Genomic DNA, 18,839 nt, shown 5'->3' with positions numbered 1-18,839 from the left:
GTCCCCATCCCGAAGGAGACGGGCGCGGACGCCCGCAGGGCGACGGGAAATAACGGGCTCGCGGGATGCCACACACCGACGGGGCTGGGACGAGGACTAGGACGCGAGCATTGCGCATGCGCGACGGGGGGGGTTTGCTGGGGGCAGCCGCGCATCCTCTTGGGCTGCGGTCGCTGGAACCTTCTGGAAATGGCGGCGGCCCCGGCTGGTCACGGGGCGAGGTGGCGGACGAGAGCTTTTCCGGTCCCTGCCGCGGGACGGGAGCCGACCTAGAGCCACCAGCGCGCCCCGGTTCGCTTCGCTTCGCCTCACCCAGTGCTGCCGCTGCCGCCCCCTCCCCGGGGAGGGGTTTTTCCGGCGGTGATGGCGCAGTGAGTTTTAACCGCCCGGCGCTGTGCGCGTGCGCGGCGGGTGCTGCCCATCCCGTTCCGTCCTATCCTCTGTCCCATCCCCGGGCGCTAGTGGGAGCGGAGGGGCTGCGGCTAAAGGCCCCGCAGGTTTTGGGAGAGGTCCCCGGACGCAGGTGCGTGTGGCGCGGTGCCGGAAAGCCCGGGGTGGCCGTTCGCTTTCGCGAAAGGCTGTGGGATGCTGATCCCGCCGCGCCTGGGGCTCTGGTCAGTGTTGCGTCCCCCTACCCCCCACTCGGGCACAATTCCCATCTGCCCGCCGCTGCAGGACAGGACAACTTCGGCGTTTCCAAACTAGTTTTTTGGGTCTGCTCTGCTTGTACAAATGAGCCAGACGTCATATAAAGACAAGAACGGGGTTACGGAGTTGACTGACGATGTAGCCCTAGCTGCAGCCTTGGAAGGGGGGGGTCATTCATCTGCACTCCTGAAAGGTTTTGCATCTGCTTGTAACAATAGTAGTATGTGGCAGGATTTAAGGAACGCGTCTGGTGCTGCACTCATGGGTTCTCGAGTAATGCTCTCCAGATCGCTTCTGGGAGGTGCTGAAGGGCAGCCAGATGTAGTATTTTGACACGGAAGCTAAACATAGTTCTTTAGCATAGTTTTAATTGTTGTGGTCACTCTGCTACTGGATTGCTTTAATCTGTTACTGGGTAGAATATTCCTTAATATTTCCTATTCATCAGAAAAGTGGTTTTTTTTCCGTTTCAAAATATAACTTTGATTGAGGACACCTATTGTGTGTACTTGCTGTACATTCTGATCCCCCCCCGCCCAATGATGTACCAACATGGATAGAGTATGGCATCAAAAATCTCTCATATTCCTGTGCTCCACAGCTTACTGTTCAGACAAACTTCTCTTATTTGCTTTCACAATCTTCCTGTACAAATACTGGTGCAGATAATTTGTGTTGTAAAGCATCTGCCTTCACTTCCATTTGATTCTGTTAGTGTACAGTGGGTACTGTCCAGTGGCCAGGAACAGCTCTGTCAGTGTGAAGGACCATGTCACAAAGGGAGTTGCCTTCAAATTCTTTTGTGTTCGATTGATGGCAGAGGCTATCTCTAGAAGTGGAAAACTCATTGAATAGCAGACAGCCTATGGACTGTCAGCATAAGTAGAGTAAGAGCAGTTTGCAAAAGCAGAAAAATTTTTCTTTTCATGGTATTATACATGGATCCACACGGTAAAATATGACAGGCTACAGGTGTGGCCTGCATTGTGATACTGCATTTTGATCCTTGTGCATGAGTAGTGTGGAGTTCCAGGAATTTGGTGTGCGTTAGGTGTTCATAACCAGACGCTGAGGTAATGGGGAAGGGGGTCTCATGAGCAAGATCTTCAGCAGCAGATGTTAAGATCTGATAGTAATATCTGTCAGTAACTGGAAAAAATACTGTTCTTTAAGCCTTTTGTAAGAACTACTGTTTGGACTAACGAAAAGCATCAGTCAGTTGACTGCTAGTTGCTACCCCTACATTCATTTCTTGCCCTTGTTGCCAGCAGCCCCTCCCTGTGTGTGTCTAGCACAGCTGCAAGATGCTTTTGTAGCTGCGTGGTGTTGGTGTGATTAGAACTTCCTTGATCTGCCCTCCCATCCTGTGTCACCAGCCCTGTGAACTACTGGTCTTCAGACTAACAGGTCCAGCATCTGGTCGAACTGTGTCATTGCTGAATTCAGTCTAGTAACTGAAGGACTGAAAATTTCAGACTGCAGTACAAAAACCTGACTCAAGAACTTGCAGGATGCCACACAGGTCAAAGCGTGTGCGCCAGCCTCTAAGAAGTAACTGGCAGGTCAGCCTGTGGGGCCAGCAAACATCCTGCACAGGTGGAATGGGATTTCACTGCTCCCTATTTAATGACAGAACACTGTTCCAGATAACATTTTTCTAGCAGTGTGTGGTGGTAATGGAAATCCTTTCTGTTATCCAACATCACATACTTCATTGGGTATCTTGAATTTCCTATTACTCCACGCTACCTTCAACAAAGGAAAGAATCGTCACCTCCCACTCTCCCAGTCCAGGGGATTCTTCTGGTGTCTTGTGCTTCTGTGTCCTAAATCACATTTCCTTTCTCAAGGCTACCTATTTTAAAATCTTCTCAGGGTAGTCTTTATTTTTTTCTTTCCCAGTTTCTTCTTTATATTCCACTTTTATGGCATTAATATAGTATGTGAGTTCTTTAATTTTTGCCTCATTCAAGGAGAGGCAAACAAGACCACTGAAAACACAGAATCAGTTCTGTTGGTTCTACAGTAACAGTTTCAGGAATGTGTGGACGGGTGCAGTAGTTGACTCATTTTTTGCTTAACTCACCACCCAGTATTCTTACAATCCAGGATATTAACCGCTTGATTGAAACTGCAGAATTGCAAATGTGCCATTTTTTGACAGGTTAGTGCTACTGCCTAGAATTAATATTAGTGACCCTCTGCTATTGAGGATAATGAAATTCTGTCCTGTTAATATTTGTTACCAAAAATGTCCTACTACAAATGTATGTAGTAAAATACACATTTTTAATACTGGTAAAAGCAAGCACAAGGTATTACCTACAGCTATTCAAAAACAGAACAGAGAACTGGGATGCATCAATTCTTGCACTATTCTGGAACTCTTTCATAATGATCACCTTGTTAATTCTCATCACAATCCTGCATAAGTTACCATTGTGAAAATAATTTATTGTATACAGTAAACAGCTACATGTAACAAATAATGCAGAATATGTATTTCTACTTGAGATGTTTGAATTACTCAAATTTCAACAAAACCTGAAATAACACAAGATGTGGTTTTTTAACCATTTAATACAATGATTGCCCAAACTTTTTTGAGGAGAAACCAGGACCATAAAACCTCATGTAACTGATGAATGAAGTGGGTAAGATGAGAGAGAATAGTTACTTTATTTGTCTACAATCATTTCATAGTCCTCTAGCTGCCTCCAGTACTCAGTTTAGAGTGATGTATCAGATTTGTGCCATTCTGTAGGGATAATGTAAATTATTCTATTCTAGTCAAGTGATTGGCAGATTCTCACGTTGCATCAAAATGACTGACAGCTTGTTTGTGGAACATCACTAACTATCTCCGAAATACGTGAACTGTGGAGGTCCATGTTCTGCTCGTGAGACAGACATCAAAATTGTCACATGCAGATGGAATAAATTGGGGAGAAAAGTGCTATAAGGCTACAAATGCTGTCTGGCTTTAAAAATGGGTGGAGTCTGGCATTCAAGAGCTTTGTTTTTGTATAGTTGGATGTTTCAACCTTGGCAGGTCCAAAACTATGTTTCCCTTCAACACAATTGTGCAATCCCGTGTGATTTCACTGTTACGTACCAAATCACGAATAACTGTAGCACAGTATAGTTCCACAATGCACGCAACATCCTCGCTTGTATTCAGCATATAGTTCAAAGGTTAGAATAAGGTAAGGCTTTAAGAACTAGAATACAGTTTTGCTGTTAAAATGGAACAAACAGTGTAGTCAGACTTGGATACTAAAATGAGTCTGTCTTTGCATCAAGATGTGAGATGCCGTCTGCCTCATGTCTCTAGAGAAGTGCCACACAGTGCCAGATGCCTGGCCTGCTACAAGGCCTGAGGCTATTACAAACATGGAGTGACCTTTCAGAAGAGCATTCAGAGACTTTAAATGACAGATAAGATTTCAATCCATGTACTATTTTCTTCTGTGCACTATGTTCTGGACTACTTCTACACAAGATTTTTTTTCATGCTTGTTTGGAAGCTGTTTTACTCATGAGTTGTACGTATGTATTGGATTTTCTTTTCCATTTGTATGCAATTCAATTATTTCATTTTATAAATATAGTAATATGGAAGAGATAGCAAGTTTCTCATACAAATTATTTACAGATATATTATGTTCCCAGAACTACCAACAGTAATACTGCTTTTTTAATGGTGTGTGAAGAAACTTCACAGAGCGTGTTGAAATAAAGGTGGTGCATCAACAGACTACACAAGATAGCCATTATGCAGGCAATCTGTAAAAACAGAATTTAACTCCAAAGAGGGAGAATGGTTTGGTGAAGTACTATTAATCAGACTATCAAACTAAATATAATATAGAATAAAATTACAAATTATACAGTTAAGCTTCATCTATCTCATCAGTTGTAATGCAAATATAAGTTCCATGACAGATTTGAGATGAGGCAAACACAGCATGGTCTCAGGTGACTGATGTGTCCACATTTCCTAATTTACATGGAAATGTATGCTTGTATAGCTAAAGCATTTGCCCAGTTTTATAAGTACAGGTATGAGGTGTCAGTATGCACTCAGTTTTTTAAAAAATTATCTTCAGATTTTTATATTGGAAGAAATTCCTCAATTTCACAGATACTAGTTCTTGAAAGTAGCTGGTGCACGGTAATAAGGTCAAAGAAAGAACTGTGAATCAAAGATCCAGTGTCAGATATTATGACCCTTAAGCACATGCTGAACTGTTTTGGTATATTCTATCTTCCCCCAACTCCATACGTTGTCTGTACTAAATAAACTTGCGCAGGAAGTTAGTTGGTTTTTATTGCTATTAATTCTTTTAGTAGAATACTGCTGCTCTTTGGGGCTTTAGATTTTTCCTGAATACAGAATGATACTAAGAAGAATTAAGCTTAAGAAGAACCACTTCTAACTGAACCTACAAAATTTTTTATACAACATGGCTCAGATAACCTTTCTTGTTTGTGTGTGTTTGTTTGATTATAAATTGCCAATAAAAGTAACATGATGAAGTTTTGTCAGATAATTTCCTTTCAATTCTGTTCCTTGTGCATTTGCCAGATTTGTAATTTAGTTTTGTTGCTTCTTCAAAGAGCTTTAGAAAAAGCTGAAAGAATTTTCAATGACAGATCAAAAGATGTAACTTTTCATCTCTCTTTGACCGTAAGTGGACACTTTCAGGGAGTCACTTTACACAGTCTACAGGAACCATTTTTCTTACAATCTGGAATTATGATTAAATTCTGCTGTAGTTAAAACCACAGTAAGTTAGACAGTCTACTTGCTGTTATTTTTCTTTTAAACCAAAACATTAGAATGTACATAATTTTACTGAGATTTAAGATACTTTATTCTTTTCAGACAGTTCATCTTATATTAAAAAAATCCTTAGAGATCATCTCGAACTCCAAAACCTGGTCCTTTGGGTGGTTCAGTCAGGGAAGTAAGGCCACCAGCTGGCTCACAAGAAAAACGTCCACTCCTGAAAAATGAAAGCAGTTTATTCATTGCTGGTATTGATAGTAACTCAGATTCTGTTTAATTGTTGGATAGAAGACAGTCACAAATCACTTAAGGCTGAAGCCACTATTTTTTGTTCTTCCCATTCAACCTTCAGAAAAAGTGTGATGTAGCTGTTAAAGTGAAAGGATTCTAAAGTCAAGTATTGCCAAAAAATTTCGTAACTGAAATGCAAGCTAGGACCACTTGTTTTCTTTTATATTCATTTATAGGTTGGCCAGACACCATCAAATTTTATAATCACAGTTTTGTTACCAGTGCTTCCCTGTGTTTTTCTGAAACTGTAACTGTTTTAAGATTATTGTTCTTATATTCAAAACATCTTTATAGAAACAATAGGAATAGGCAACACCCAAGTCAAATTAATTTCCCCATTGACACAAATGTAGGTGGGCTAACAAAGAACAGTGGTAATAAGAGATGAGAACACTTCAGAAGTAACTCCCCTCTCACAAACTTACAGTCTTTGGTTTTTATCAGAAATCAGAAAAAACCAACATAACCAACAACCCAGCCAACCAGCACAAATTTGTTGGTTTAAATGATCTAGACAAAAATTCCGACAGGTGACATCATTCACCTATTAAGTACTAAGACAAATCAGAATTCATGTTTTCACATTTCATTCTCCTCTGGTCAGTCATCAAGAACAATGCAAATTCTCAGTTCTTTCCAGTTTGTTGTGGCTTTGAATGCATGCACTTCTGTTCAGTAAATTAATTAATGCTTTTTAGCTGTAGGCTGTGAACTCAAATCACTGGTAAAGTAATTTAGTTTCTCAGAAGAATCACCATTTGTGTAGGTGACCAATATAATATATGTAGTTTATAAATACAGGCAATTACGTATTTTAGCTTATTATAAACATAGCATACCTTGGGCCTGGTTTGGGAACTTTGCCAGCCTTTAGCTCATCAATTATGTCTTCAATATCTTTGGGTGTCAAATCTTCCTGTAAAACAAAAAATTAACTAATTGACAAAACTGAGAGAGTCATCAGTTATGCTAAATGCAGCACTTCAGATTTATCAGATCAATGTGACCCTAGCACAGGTAATTTTGATCCTATCAATTAACACACATATGGTTTAAAGAATGAGGGAAATTGAAAAGTCTGCTGTCATTTTAATGTTGAGACTTTATTTCATGTGTAGTTGCAGAAATTATGTTAAAACAAACAATGTTGATAGAGGTCAAGGGTTTGTGTTTTCAGCTTCCTGATTATTAGGGAGCTGGATCTCTGCCTACTACTACACATATGCCATGACACATGATGTGTGTCATGCAGAACGGTGTCGGCTGCAACAAAAAAATTTTGGGTACAGTTCAAGACAACACTGCTTAAATCAGTCCATACTTTCCAACAGACTGCTTTAAAATGCTTTCAAAAGCTTATCAAATACCTATTTCAAAATTCCAGATTTACAGGCAGACCACAATCACAAAAATCACACAAATTGTTCCTCTTGTATAATAAAGACAGTAACTAAAATGAAAAATACACTCATACACCTGATACAAATGAAGTTTTCTAGCAAGAGGGCAAGAAACTAAAAGATGCTGTAGGAAAGGAGCTGTTCTGTCAGTAGGAACTGGAAAACTGACAACAACTTCACAATCTGGAACAACTGAAAAATACAGGTAAGTCAGCAAAGAAGATTAATCATTTCAAAGAGAATGCAGTACTTACATAGTAATTGTCATTTATTTGTACCATGGGTGCGTTTACACAAGCACCTAAACATTCCACTTCTATCAGCGTGAAGAGCTTATCGGGTGTTGTTTCTCCAACTTTAATACCTAAACCAATAAATTAATTAGGTTCAGCAATGGTTATGAACAAGAGTAATGAAGCATAAATCTAAGTGCACCAGGGACATTGCATTACTTGTAGTTGGGCCTTAAAAACATTTGCAAAGTTAAACCCCTTTAAATGAGTCCAAAATGTTTCCACACCCAGAAGTTTCTAATAAAACATTAAGTAAATTTTCAGATACATTTTTGAGACCTTGTTTACAGGTATGAATCATTGGAAAATAACCACGAAATGACAATTCTAAGAAATGCAACAGATCTACTCAAGAACATTTTTAGTAATCAATACAATAAAATGAAAAAATAGGGACACATAGCTTTTACGTGCTGATAGGAAATGCATTCATTTACAGTGTTGAATATTCCCAAATTAACCAACATCCAAATACTGTTAGCTACAAATTCATAAACTTTCAAGTTTACACACAAAAGATGATTTACCAAACTGTACACATACTTAGCATCCATGGCATCTTACTGTTCTACTGCTAGAGATACAGACCTTCCCCAGGAGGCAAGTTAGTCCAAGTAACATCTCAGGGGCTGATCTCTACAAAATATTCCATGGAAGGAAGAATACTGAAAGGCAGTTTTCCTCCATTTACTAGTAGCATTGGAAATAATGAAAGTTTTAAGTAAGGCCTGTCTCAGTAAAATCTACAGAATCATCCTTACTGCTTTGATTTCTCAAGCTGAGAGTTTCAGTTGAAATTAAGCTATCTATGCAGTAACAAGACATTTCATCTAAATATGCCTTTTTTCAGACAACAGAGTATATGAAATGACAGATAACAGGCAGCTGTTCTGCAGCTCTTATCACTGGTTCTTAGAAAAAGTTAACAAACTTTTCATATCAGGGGAAGAGTTGTCAGTTGATCTTGCCCTCTCTGCTACCCATAACCACTCAAAAAGGAGGAAAAAACCCCAACCCACACACAAAACCCCTGAGTACTCCTTATGTCCCATGATGCCCCATTCTCAATTGACTTTTCCCATGGAGAATTCATAAATTATGTTAACATCATGTTATCATCCAGAGGGATCTTAACAGGATAAAGAGGTAGGCTCGTGTGAACCTTATGAAGTTGAACAAGGCCAGTTTTTTCTTCCACTATATGAAGAATTTTACTTTAGTATCATTAAACAAAGGTAAAAAAATAAAAGTGTATCACAAATTTGTGTCATACCAAGTTTCTTCTTAATGGCTTCTAAAATGCTGTCAGAGTCTCGCAGCATGCATGGTGTGGTGGTGCAGACCTGAATGTGGTATTTTCCAACAGGTTTGCGATTGTACATGGTGTAGAAGGTTGCTACTTCATAGACTCTCATGGGAGGCATTTCTAAAACTTCAGCAACCTGTGACAGGCAAAAACATGCTATATTGAATTCTCAGAGGGCAGCAGTAAAGGCAATTAGCAAACCATTTCAGTGAAGTCACCTGTCCTGTTTGCAGTAACAGGTAAGTAAGAGGGTGGGGGTGGGTATCAAAGCACAAATGTATTCCAAGTGCCAAGACCAGACACCTGAGTTCTCTGACTGGCATCACCCTGCTTGAGCACAAACTCTGCTAAGCCATGGATCAGCACAGCGAGGAGCTCGAGTCAGCTCCCCTACAGCATCTTTTGTCAGACACAAGGGGATGTGAGGAGTCAGCTGGGTTTGGGCTTTCCTTGTCAGCTCTAGCTCACACTGCACTTGGGCTGTGTCAATGAACCAACCCGTATGAGCCCACCCACACTAATGCATGGAAACCTTTTGGTAAGGAATACTTGTAAGCTGGTACTGTGCTTATCTAATTCATACAGAGCAGGTTCTGTGCCACACCAGGGCCACATCTGCAGATTCCTGTCACAGCTAATAAGTAGGGAGTGGAGCATGATCTGCATGGAGCCAGTTCTTGTGCAGGTATCCCTGATCTCATTATCATGGAACCCTGGCACACTGCTCAAGTTGAGAACTGGCTCTGGTTTCAACAGAGTAACTGTTTTACCTTCCAGTTTCTCTAGCAAGCAAATAAGAAATCATGGAAAACATTTGTTCACTTAAAAGCCTTAAGATAATTTTAAACACAGTATCAACCTGAAACTTAAATAAACTAATATACACTGCCAGCATTAATGGAGCTTTGAGGCTTTGTTATGCTGTAGAAACTGTAGTTGCCTTTCTTTAAATGTTCATTCACCTCCTTCAGTCATTCCTCTAATGCTCACAATCCTCACCTTAAACTGAATTTAAAACTTTACACTTTAGAATTGATGATATGCCAGATGGTAACACAAAGTACAACAGATTTATTCATATGAATATAAGCCAGATTTTTTTATTTCTTGGTATTTGGTTACTGTCATGCAGCCTCTCACTTTGGAGCAATGTAGTTGTTTGCCTGGTTATTTTGAAACAATTTTAATAATTAACATGAGAAGTCTTCTGGGCACTTGCTGTGAGGTGTTACTCAACACTCCTGACACCGACTACACTAACACTGCCCTGCAGAGTCCTTACAGCTCTAGAGATTAAGTATAATCCAGGCAATGTGTGAAATGTCATTAATCTGGGAAGAAGAAAACTGCACTGACATTACCTTTTTTTCGTCCCCCACATTCAGCAGTGAACCAAATCAAGTTTCTGTTCCTCATTCTACTATCACTCTGGGAGAAGAGCCTATCTGAATAGGTTTTATCTAATTTTTTATTTGCTCTGCCTGTAGTTTCTAGCAACGAGCTAATATTATATAAACAGAGCCCTGCGTTTTCTGCATTAGTTTTCCCTTTTATTTTTAAAAATGTAATCTCATAGGGAATTCTCACAATACTGTGCCACATGTAAATTCCCATGTTAGCAAGCTTTCATTAATTAATGTTATTATTCTAGTTAGATACTGAAAGAAAACAATAAAATTATGCTTGAAAGATAATCAAGTACTAAATACCTTGTTCATAGCTGATATGGGCAGCCATCCATGCTGTCTTTGGGCCAAATCCAGTACTGCCATGACAGCTGCAGACTTGTGTCCCTCTGGGTAGTTGTTTATGATCGCTTCTATTCGCTTGTTAAGGGGAAAGAAGGAAAACAAATCAGTACTGCTCTAAAGACAAAGTCTGTGTATTGAACTTCTTTTTTGTCTGCATACCTTTAGATTTTCAGCTGTGAACTCAAATGGAGTATCTGGATTGTTTTCAGGACTATCTCTATGCTTCAAAAGAAGAAGAAAAACATGTAAAAATGGGTTGTTAGAAAATTATTCAGGACATGTTTACTGTTGTAAAATACCTTCTTGTTACACAGTTACAGTTGAGCTGCTTGAATAAAAACTATATATTCCACATAAAAATGTTGTAGTACTAAAGTGATTAAATATATTTGGGAAGGTTATAAAAAATATTGATAATTATTTCATCACTCTTAAAAATCATGATCTATTCCCATTACTTCTTATTACAGAAATGATTTACTGAGAAATATATGAAATTATATATTGAGAAAATGTATGGTGTTGTTATCAAAATACATATTTTTAACACTGTTAATACAGTTTGATAATTATGTTCAAATTTACAATAGCCAGAGTAAGAACGCTCTGGTTAATACCATAATAAACAAGAGACTAAAGCAAGAGTTCATTTTTCCCTTTACCATAAAACATTAATTTAAAAAAAACCTCCACAATTCATCAAGAATTTTGCTGTAGAATTAAAATATTTGCACATTAAAACACATTAATAATCTATTTTTTAATATATCATTTTGATTTGTAACGGATTTTAACATTTTCTTTTTATATACAATTCTGAATCAAAATGTAAGAAGCAGAATTTTGAATCAGTATTGCCAAAATAAGGTATTCTAACAAGTTATTTTTAAGGTGGTCTTCTATGGAAACATCAAATTTTAATTATTTCTTCTGTATTCAGAAAATACACATTTGGAGGTCTTGAAAAAAGTAACATTTTCCTGTAATAAAATTGTAGTTCTGATGAAAATCCTTTTCCATCAGAAAATGTTCCTGCACAGAATTTTTAGCTGTCTCTAAGCAGCTCATTTTGGTTTTCTTTAAATACCTAGAGTTAAGTTTAATTCCAAACTTCATACAGTTTTCAAATTGAGAAAATTTCAAATCAAAGGGAAAGTTTGTGGGAATATACAAGCTATACTTGAGACTTGATGTTAAAAGTAATCCACAACTAGCCAATAATAAAACTTTAGAAGTGTATTTAGAACAAAGAAGCCCCCTCCACTGACTTCCACTTGCATCATTTCCTCCAGTAACTGAGGGTGATTTTGCAGTTGCCACACTACACTCTTCTTACTAAGCAGCAATGATTTAATGAAAACCTTAGCATTGCCAAGACACTTGCATACTGAAGTGAAGTATGTATCATCAGTGAAGAACTTAGACCATGTGTCTATTACCGGATTTAGAAATTCTAATGGAAATATTGCAAGGGCAAATACTTCAATTACATCTGTTGGTCTGTCCAGGGATTACCTTTGCTTATCCTGTCTATATCCCAAAGCAGACAATATGACTGCCACCGCCAGTTTGAAAGCATTGTGCCCTCACCACAGTTTCAAGTCCAATATAAAACTAGCGTTGATAAATACTTCACCAAGGACGACTTTCCTATAAGAACAGGAATTACAGAAAGATGAATGATTTTGAACACACTAATATTTTATTTAGTGTTAATTTCTTGCTTATTGTGTGGTTTACAACATAAAAGAGGAACACGATTCCCACTATTTCATACTGACCCATCCAGATAAAGGATTCGATGATTCATATTTAGTCTTGGTGAGTGTTTTCTACCAATTTTATTGGTAGAAAAAGAGTCAAAAAAGCTCTCAAAAAGAGGCTGATGGAGAAAAGACTGATTGGAAATACTGTACAACTTTTATTACTTTTTCCCTTACAGACCTTTCCATGTCTTAGCTGCACAGATCAATTCCACAATTCATGGTAAGTATTTCCATAACTTAGCTTTTCCTTGTCAAATCTGCATGCCTATTTTGCTATTATTTTGCCTTCCGTAGCTATTTGATAGTTAGCAATTGTACTTTGTTTCAACTGCTTTTGCAAATAAATCTATTTGATTTATTAAAAATTCCCTCTTTGTCTGGAGCAGCTGTTCTTTTCGGTGTATCATCTGTAAACTGATATCCTTAAATGCCCTACATGTGAAGAGGAATAATAAAGACTTTATATTGGAAGATACAGGTATAGCTGTAGCAAGGTTTCATGATATATTGTAAAGGCTATAGCAGAGGTGAGCAATAAATAATCCATGCCACCTTTTATATTCTCTGTTTTCCTGAAAGGACTTAATCTAATTCTGGGCCATGGAGAGTTTGGTAGTTTTCATCAAGAGCTTACACAGTTCTAGGACTCCTGAGCAGTTAGGAATGTTCTCTAGTCTTACATTTGTCTGACAACGTGCCATTTATCTGAGACCTGCACGCACTGACATGCTTCTGAATGACATGGGTGCACTTCCACGTGTTTTTTTAGGATACAGATTTTAGAGAGCAAGAACAGAAATAAGGATACAGTATAGGAAAGAGTACTATTTTAAATTACAGAGCAGTTTAAGTTGGAAGGAACCTCTGGAAGTCATCTGGGTCAAACTCTCCTGCTCAAGCAGGGACACACAGAGCTGCTTGCCCAGGACTGTGTCCAAATGGCTTCTTCTGAATTTATCCAATAATGGAGACTCCACAACCTCTCTGGGCAACCTGTGCCAGTGCTCTGTCATCCTCATAATGAAAAAGTGTTTCCTGATGATCTCTGAGGGCATTGCCTCTGGTCTTGTCACCTGTCACCACTAAAATGAGTCTGGGTCTGTTCTTTCTCTGTTCTCCCCCCATACAAGTGTTTTTCCAAGTCTCTTCTCATGCTCCCCTATTTCCCAAAGTCTTATGTAAGTTTTCATTCCATTCATACACTGACTGTATTACATTTCTATTGCAGAACAGAGCCTATTTAAGTAGGAACACCTTCACTGCAAAGGCTACCCAAGCCACAGATGCCAGTGCACTCCCATGGAAGCCACTAAGGCTGCTGAATGGTCACCTCATATTCTTTTTGCTACACCAACCTGGGCCATTTTATTATTATGCTTTCTTTTTTCCCAGTGATCTAATCGTCTGTCTTTTTTGACACAGAAAACTATTCAAGAGCACTGAAGAATTACAACAGAATAGTTAGAATAATTTAGTTTCCATGTACAGTGCAAGAAAGTTGGCCAAAAACTTGACCTATGCCCTATGCTAAACACCAGTCCAAAGCACTGTAAACCAAAATGAGAGAACTGGGGCGTCTGCAGGGGCAATGTTTAGGGCAACAACTTGTTCAGAATCCATATTAAATCAGCACTGAAAAAATATGTATTACTCCTCCTCTAAAGGGAAAGTACCCTATGTTCACTACTCCAACAGAACTCAAGATATAAACCCCTCTTACTTTAAGAATGGTGGAAGTGCTCTCAAACCCAAGTATCTCACTGACCAACTTCACAAGTAACAAAAACTTGAATACAGCAATTCTTCAACCTTTTGTGCTGAACCCCCTGTGCAGCCCTATGACAAAGCCCACGTCAGGGCTGTTGATGTGTTAAGGAAACTCAGTCCATGCATTGAAAACAATAAAGAAGAAGAGCTAAGTTTTAGCTGTTAAGAAGGCTAAAATCAGGCAGAAGACATGCACAGAGAATGCATGTTTCAATGAAAAAAGGCAATCATAATAAACGTCTCTGGAATCAGGTCTTCTCTAACCATCAGAACATAGAGGTTTGGAGCACTGCTCTTACATTCCTATGGGCAAACAATCTACCTAATTTTGTACTTGATATCCTCTCACTGGAAGTGTGATGTAGCTGCCTATGATGGCATCTAGTTGAATGTAATGATTCAGAGAAAGGCTCTTTCTGGGTGTTTCAGAATACAAAAGCATTTCAGCAGAAGTTCTCTTATTTCTGTGTTTCTGCTAACATGTAACATGTTTGCAAAGGGAAACACGGGCATACAAATCAGAAATGCCTTTTAATAATAGATTTTATGACAACCAGGTCCCTTGCTAGCCTGTCCTCTGCTATTACAACACAAATACACTGCATGCATTTACCTTCCTCACTGATAGATTTATACATGACAAGTGCAAGAAGCAGCAGCAATAAGCTTTGTAAAACAAGCCCATGACATTTGTGTGTAAACTGACACACTAAGAGGACCAGCACAACAGGCCTGAGTTACTCCCATTAGTCCTGCACAAGCAGTTTTTAAACTTTTGACACTTCTGCTTGTAATTAAAAAAAAAAAAAAGCTTTAATTTTTTTTTTCTCCCTCTACAGAAATCCAGGGGGAGTCCGATTTTCTGATTGTATATGAACACCCGGTGTTGATGAAAATAATGCCTTTGTCTCAAACCAGCAGGACAAGTTTCCCTTGAAATTTGCCATTTTAAGTAGCATCTGGAATTTAGTCAGGGCAAACAATTAGACACACATATAGTGACATCCAACTGTCTTCTTCCCATTACCTTTTACTTCAGAGAAGAACAAATATTACTTTATTAAAAAACAAGAGCTGAGAAAAAAAAACAACAAGAAAAAAAACAAACCCCCAGAGAACCAAGTTCTTATGCTCCTTTAGTAAAAATTCTGCTGTGGAGTAAGTCATCAATGATGCTATTAAATAAACATCTGCAAAGCACTCAGCTTTTCTACTTGCCTTTCTCTGTTATCAGGCTCCTCCCTGTATTAAATAATTTAAACAACGACATAAATCTTGAATTTAAAAGCTATCTAGCTTCATATGTCAGACATAACAGCCATTAGGGTGCCAAAGACATATTTTGCCTGTCTTCACCAACTTTCAACTACACTTAAGTTTCCAAAATTGCCAGACTGCAGCATTTCCTCTACTCCTTGAACACCAGCTCTTATACTGTAAATCACCAATTCCTGCTCAGATTTCTGGAAAAGTACACAAAGCATATACTGAGATCTTATTAACTTCATTTTATGATTAAAGCTGTAGAGACAGCTGCAGAAAGGAAAGGACAGCAACATCGTGTCCAAGAATCCTGAGCACCTGTTTTCAACAGTGGTCAACTCTCTAGTAAAGGGCTGATTTTTACCAAGTGTTGGGAAAATGCCAAATTATTCATCTGTTAAACTGCAGACCGGCTAAAGCTCTGAATGGAGCAGAATGGGACAAAATACACACTCTGTTGAGATGCTTCAGGTTCTTTTCAGAGGTAGACAGAAAACACAGCTGCTTTACACACTTAAATTCAAGGGTTTTTTACTTTTTGCAATTACTGCTACTGTTCATGCCTTTTATGACAGTGCTTAATGGCCTCAATTACGACTCACTGTACCACCTGCTGTATCACACAGAACATGAACAAGAACTGTATTTTTCAACTCCTGTAAACACAGCTAGGACCTGAGCCCACAGGTAATTCTGCAGCAAATTTCAGAAAGCAAGAAACTGCACCTGCAAAAAGTTTAACGAGATTCAATTACAAACTCAACTAAAATAAATAAAGGAAACAAGAACTGGTTTATAATGAAATAAAGTTTAAGCAAAGTCTCATCTGCAATCACATATGAATTACAGAGAATTTTCACTATATAAGGCAAGAAACACAAGAGCCAATAACTAAAATAAAACCTAAAATAAAATTCCATTACAATTCTAATAAAAGGTTCTATAGAAAAAAACCTCTTCTTTGTAAACGCCAGTAGGTTTCTATAGCAAAGTTCTGCCCATCAGAAGCTTTAACACAGATTTGAAAAAGCACATGCCAAACTCTTGTGACCCATCCCCCTTACATTAAAACAGATTATTTACCACAAATAAGGCTCCAGTGGCATTGCGCTCTGCTGTTCCATGCAAGTATCGGATCTGTCTTGCCTACAAACAAAATACAGTGTTAATAATGCACATACTGCTAGTGGCTGCTTTCAGAACCAGTCTGATTTCCATCCTAACTGTAAGCCATTCATTCTACTGCCATCACTAATCATTTAAAATAAGTCAAGAAGAGACTACTAAGGGCGCTCCTGTACTATTAGGAGAGCAAATCTCTCGACTCCCGCCTTGACCAGTTCAAACAATGTAGAAATAAAGGATTTAACTCTGCTACTGCTTAATTTAAGTGCCTTGAACACAAATTCACATCCAACATTTCATGAAGAATTTCCCAGTTTGTGACTTTACATCCTATCTGCTATAAAGTTTGCAGAAACCACCACTGCTACTGAAGTTCTTTGCCAGTAAGCATTTGCATGCTTCTTCAGCTTTTATCGAAGCAAACGCTGAGAACTGGCACAAGAGGGCAAATGTAAACACAGACATGAAGAACGAACAGAACACAGCCCCATATGCAAGTTCTGTTCAACTATCCTCCGTACTCTCTGACATGCCAGAACAGATCAGTATTTCTAGATTCTGGCCGGTATTAGTAAGATTTGATAATTTTACCGCAAATATTTATTCTATTAAAAATTAATTTTATATTGCATTACGTTTCTTTTTATACTAAATTCTCGAGCAATTGTGAGCTTTCTTAAAGTAGAATCACTACACTACATCCCATTAGGATGGAAGTGACCTAAAGATCATGCCGTTCCAATCCCCTGACATGGGTGGGGACACCTTCCACTAGCCCAGGCTGCTCAGAGTCCCATCCAACCTGGCCCGGAACGCTCCCAGGGATGGGACAGGTCATTTGACAGGGAAAGGCTGCAACCATGCAGTGACACTACACTGCGGGTGCACCTGCGCGATCCGCTGCCACAAGCACTGAGCTGATCAGGCCGTCTTTGCAGGAGAGCCGGGACTGCGGGTCCGCGCTCCATAGGCTTGGATTCCAGGCACCGACCTACCCCCAGGCCCCGCTTCCGCACGTCCCGCCGCGGCCTCCCCGCTGTCCCGCGGCCCCTCCGACTCCCGGCCGGCGGTGGCAGGGAGCCCTTACCGAGCGAGCGGCCGCGGCGCGCAGGGCAGCGCACAGGAGCATGGCGGCGGCAGGAGCAGCGATGCCCGCTCCCGCTGCCCTTCCTTGTCCCGATCCCTCTCCTTGAGGCCTGGGCTCGCCCTCCTCCGCGCCGCGCCAAGGAGACCCGCAGCGCGCGTGCGCGGGGCGCGCCCGCAGCGCGCGTGCCCGCTCTGGAAGCGGAGGCTGTCCCGCCTGCCCCTGCCCGCGGGGATCCCGGCGCCGAGGGTGCCTGAGCGTGTCCACGCCAGTTTCAGCCTCTCGTGGCACACACCAGCGTGGGGAAAACGGATTCCTTCGGAAACGAGAGCTGGTAACAGCGGAAGCTCGCAGGAAGCTAGTGAGGTTTTTTTTCAGTCCTGTGTTTCCCACCTTCCTGCCCGCTTGTTTGGGGTTTTGATGTTTGGACTGCTTGCACCTATGTTTTGTCCTCCTTTAGGAAAAACAGTAAACATCGATTGTCTTGTTGGCCTCTGATGAGCACTCTCGTATGACACCATAATCCAGTTAATACAGTACAAATGCTGGAACTGAGGATCACGGAATGGTTTGGGTTGGAAGGGAACTCGAACATCATCTGGTTCCAGCCCTTGCCACGGGCAGGGACATCTTCGATAGGCCAGGCTGCTCAGAGTCCCATCCAGCCTGGGAACGGGGCATCCACAGTTTGTCTGGGCTAGATGGGAGTAACAGGCTCTTCCTCCGGTGCAGCTGGTTCTTAGGAACATGGTTCACACGTCCATCCTTGTGCAGGGCCTTGATCGTTCAGGTTTCGTGATGAGTGCAAATGTACTCTTTTTCACTGTCAAATAAATTCACGTTTTTCGAAAGCTGCTAAGGAGGAAGTCTTTTATTCCGATGAGTACTCAGCATTCCAGACTGGCAAAGCATCACCTGATGTTCCAACATCTCTTACCATATCCTCCTTCTCTCTGAGGAGGAATCTCCCCTGCAGTCCCCACCCTCTCATCTACCCTGGCTTTCAGTGGGGCAGCCTCATTAATTTAATGAATTTCACACTGAAAATCTATCTATGCATATTTTATATTTACACTAAAACTCTGATGATTTGCAAGTTGACACTGTGAGTAACAATTACTTTTAATAAGTACGCAGCAGAGCAAAAATTTAGCTTTGCTTACAGTGTTTTCCTTCATCCAAAGCATTAACTACCTTCTTCATCTTCTTATGTTGAGAGACCTTCTTTTATTTTGTATAAACTTGCAAAAAGGCAGGATTAACTACGCTACAGCAAACTGAATTTTATTAAAAAGATTTCATGATTATGGTATGGATTTGTACTGACAAAATGATCCATCAGGGACAAAAGGC

At 39.9% G+C, this 18,839-nt stretch overlaps 1 protein-coding gene and 1 long non-coding RNA gene across 2 annotated transcripts; one reads left to right on the top strand and one right to left on the bottom strand.

The window, feature by feature from the left end:
* Nucleotides 1–5,498: 5,498 nt before the first annotated feature.
* Nucleotides 5,499–17,654, bottom strand: NDUFV2 (NADH:ubiquinone oxidoreductase core subunit V2). Its single transcript, XM_068192376.1, has 8 exons — nucleotides 17,490–17,654; nucleotides 16,361–16,423; nucleotides 10,641–10,703; nucleotides 10,440–10,556; nucleotides 8,698–8,866; nucleotides 7,386–7,495; nucleotides 6,571–6,647; nucleotides 5,499–5,657 (listed from the first exon to the last, which is right to left on the bottom strand). The coding sequence occupies exons 1-8, from the start codon at nucleotides 17,529–17,531 to the stop codon at nucleotides 5,564–5,566; spliced, it is 735 nt and encodes a 244-aa protein (XP_068048477.1). The 5' UTR covers nucleotides 17,532–17,654; the 3' UTR covers nucleotides 5,499–5,563.
* LOC137475297 (uncharacterized) lies at nucleotides 7,008–8,841 on the top strand. The gene is made up of 2 exons (XR_010999803.1): nucleotides 7,008–7,336; nucleotides 8,548–8,841. It is a non-coding gene; the product is annotated as an uncharacterized lncRNA (long non-coding RNA).
* Nucleotides 17,655–18,839: the final 1,185 nt, after the last annotated feature.

The sequence above is a fragment of the Anomalospiza imberbis genome, chromosome 1 (genome assembly GCF_031753505.1).
Source record: "Anomalospiza imberbis isolate Cuckoo-Finch-1a 21T00152 chromosome 1, ASM3175350v1, whole genome shotgun sequence".
NCBI lineage: Eukaryota > Metazoa > Chordata > Aves > Passeriformes > Viduidae > Anomalospiza > Anomalospiza imberbis.
Note: the sequence above shows the minus strand (reverse complement) of the source record. Positions and strands in the feature narration are given on the sequence as shown.

Bases quoted from the DNA above. Each gene is read 5' to 3' on its own strand.
- NDUFV2 (XM_068192376.1), bottom strand. From the start codon at position 17,531: ATGCTCCTGTGCGCTGCCCTGCGCGCCGCGGCCGCTCGCTCG. The intron at 16,424-17,489 runs GTAAGGGCTCCC...TTTTGTTTGTAG, and splicing joins GCGCCGCGGCCGCTCGCTCG to GCAAGACAGATCCGATACTT. The intron at 7,496-8,697 runs GTATGACACAAA...TTATTGGTTTAG, and splicing joins AGCCATTAAGAAGAAACTTG to GTATTAAAGTTGGAGAAACA.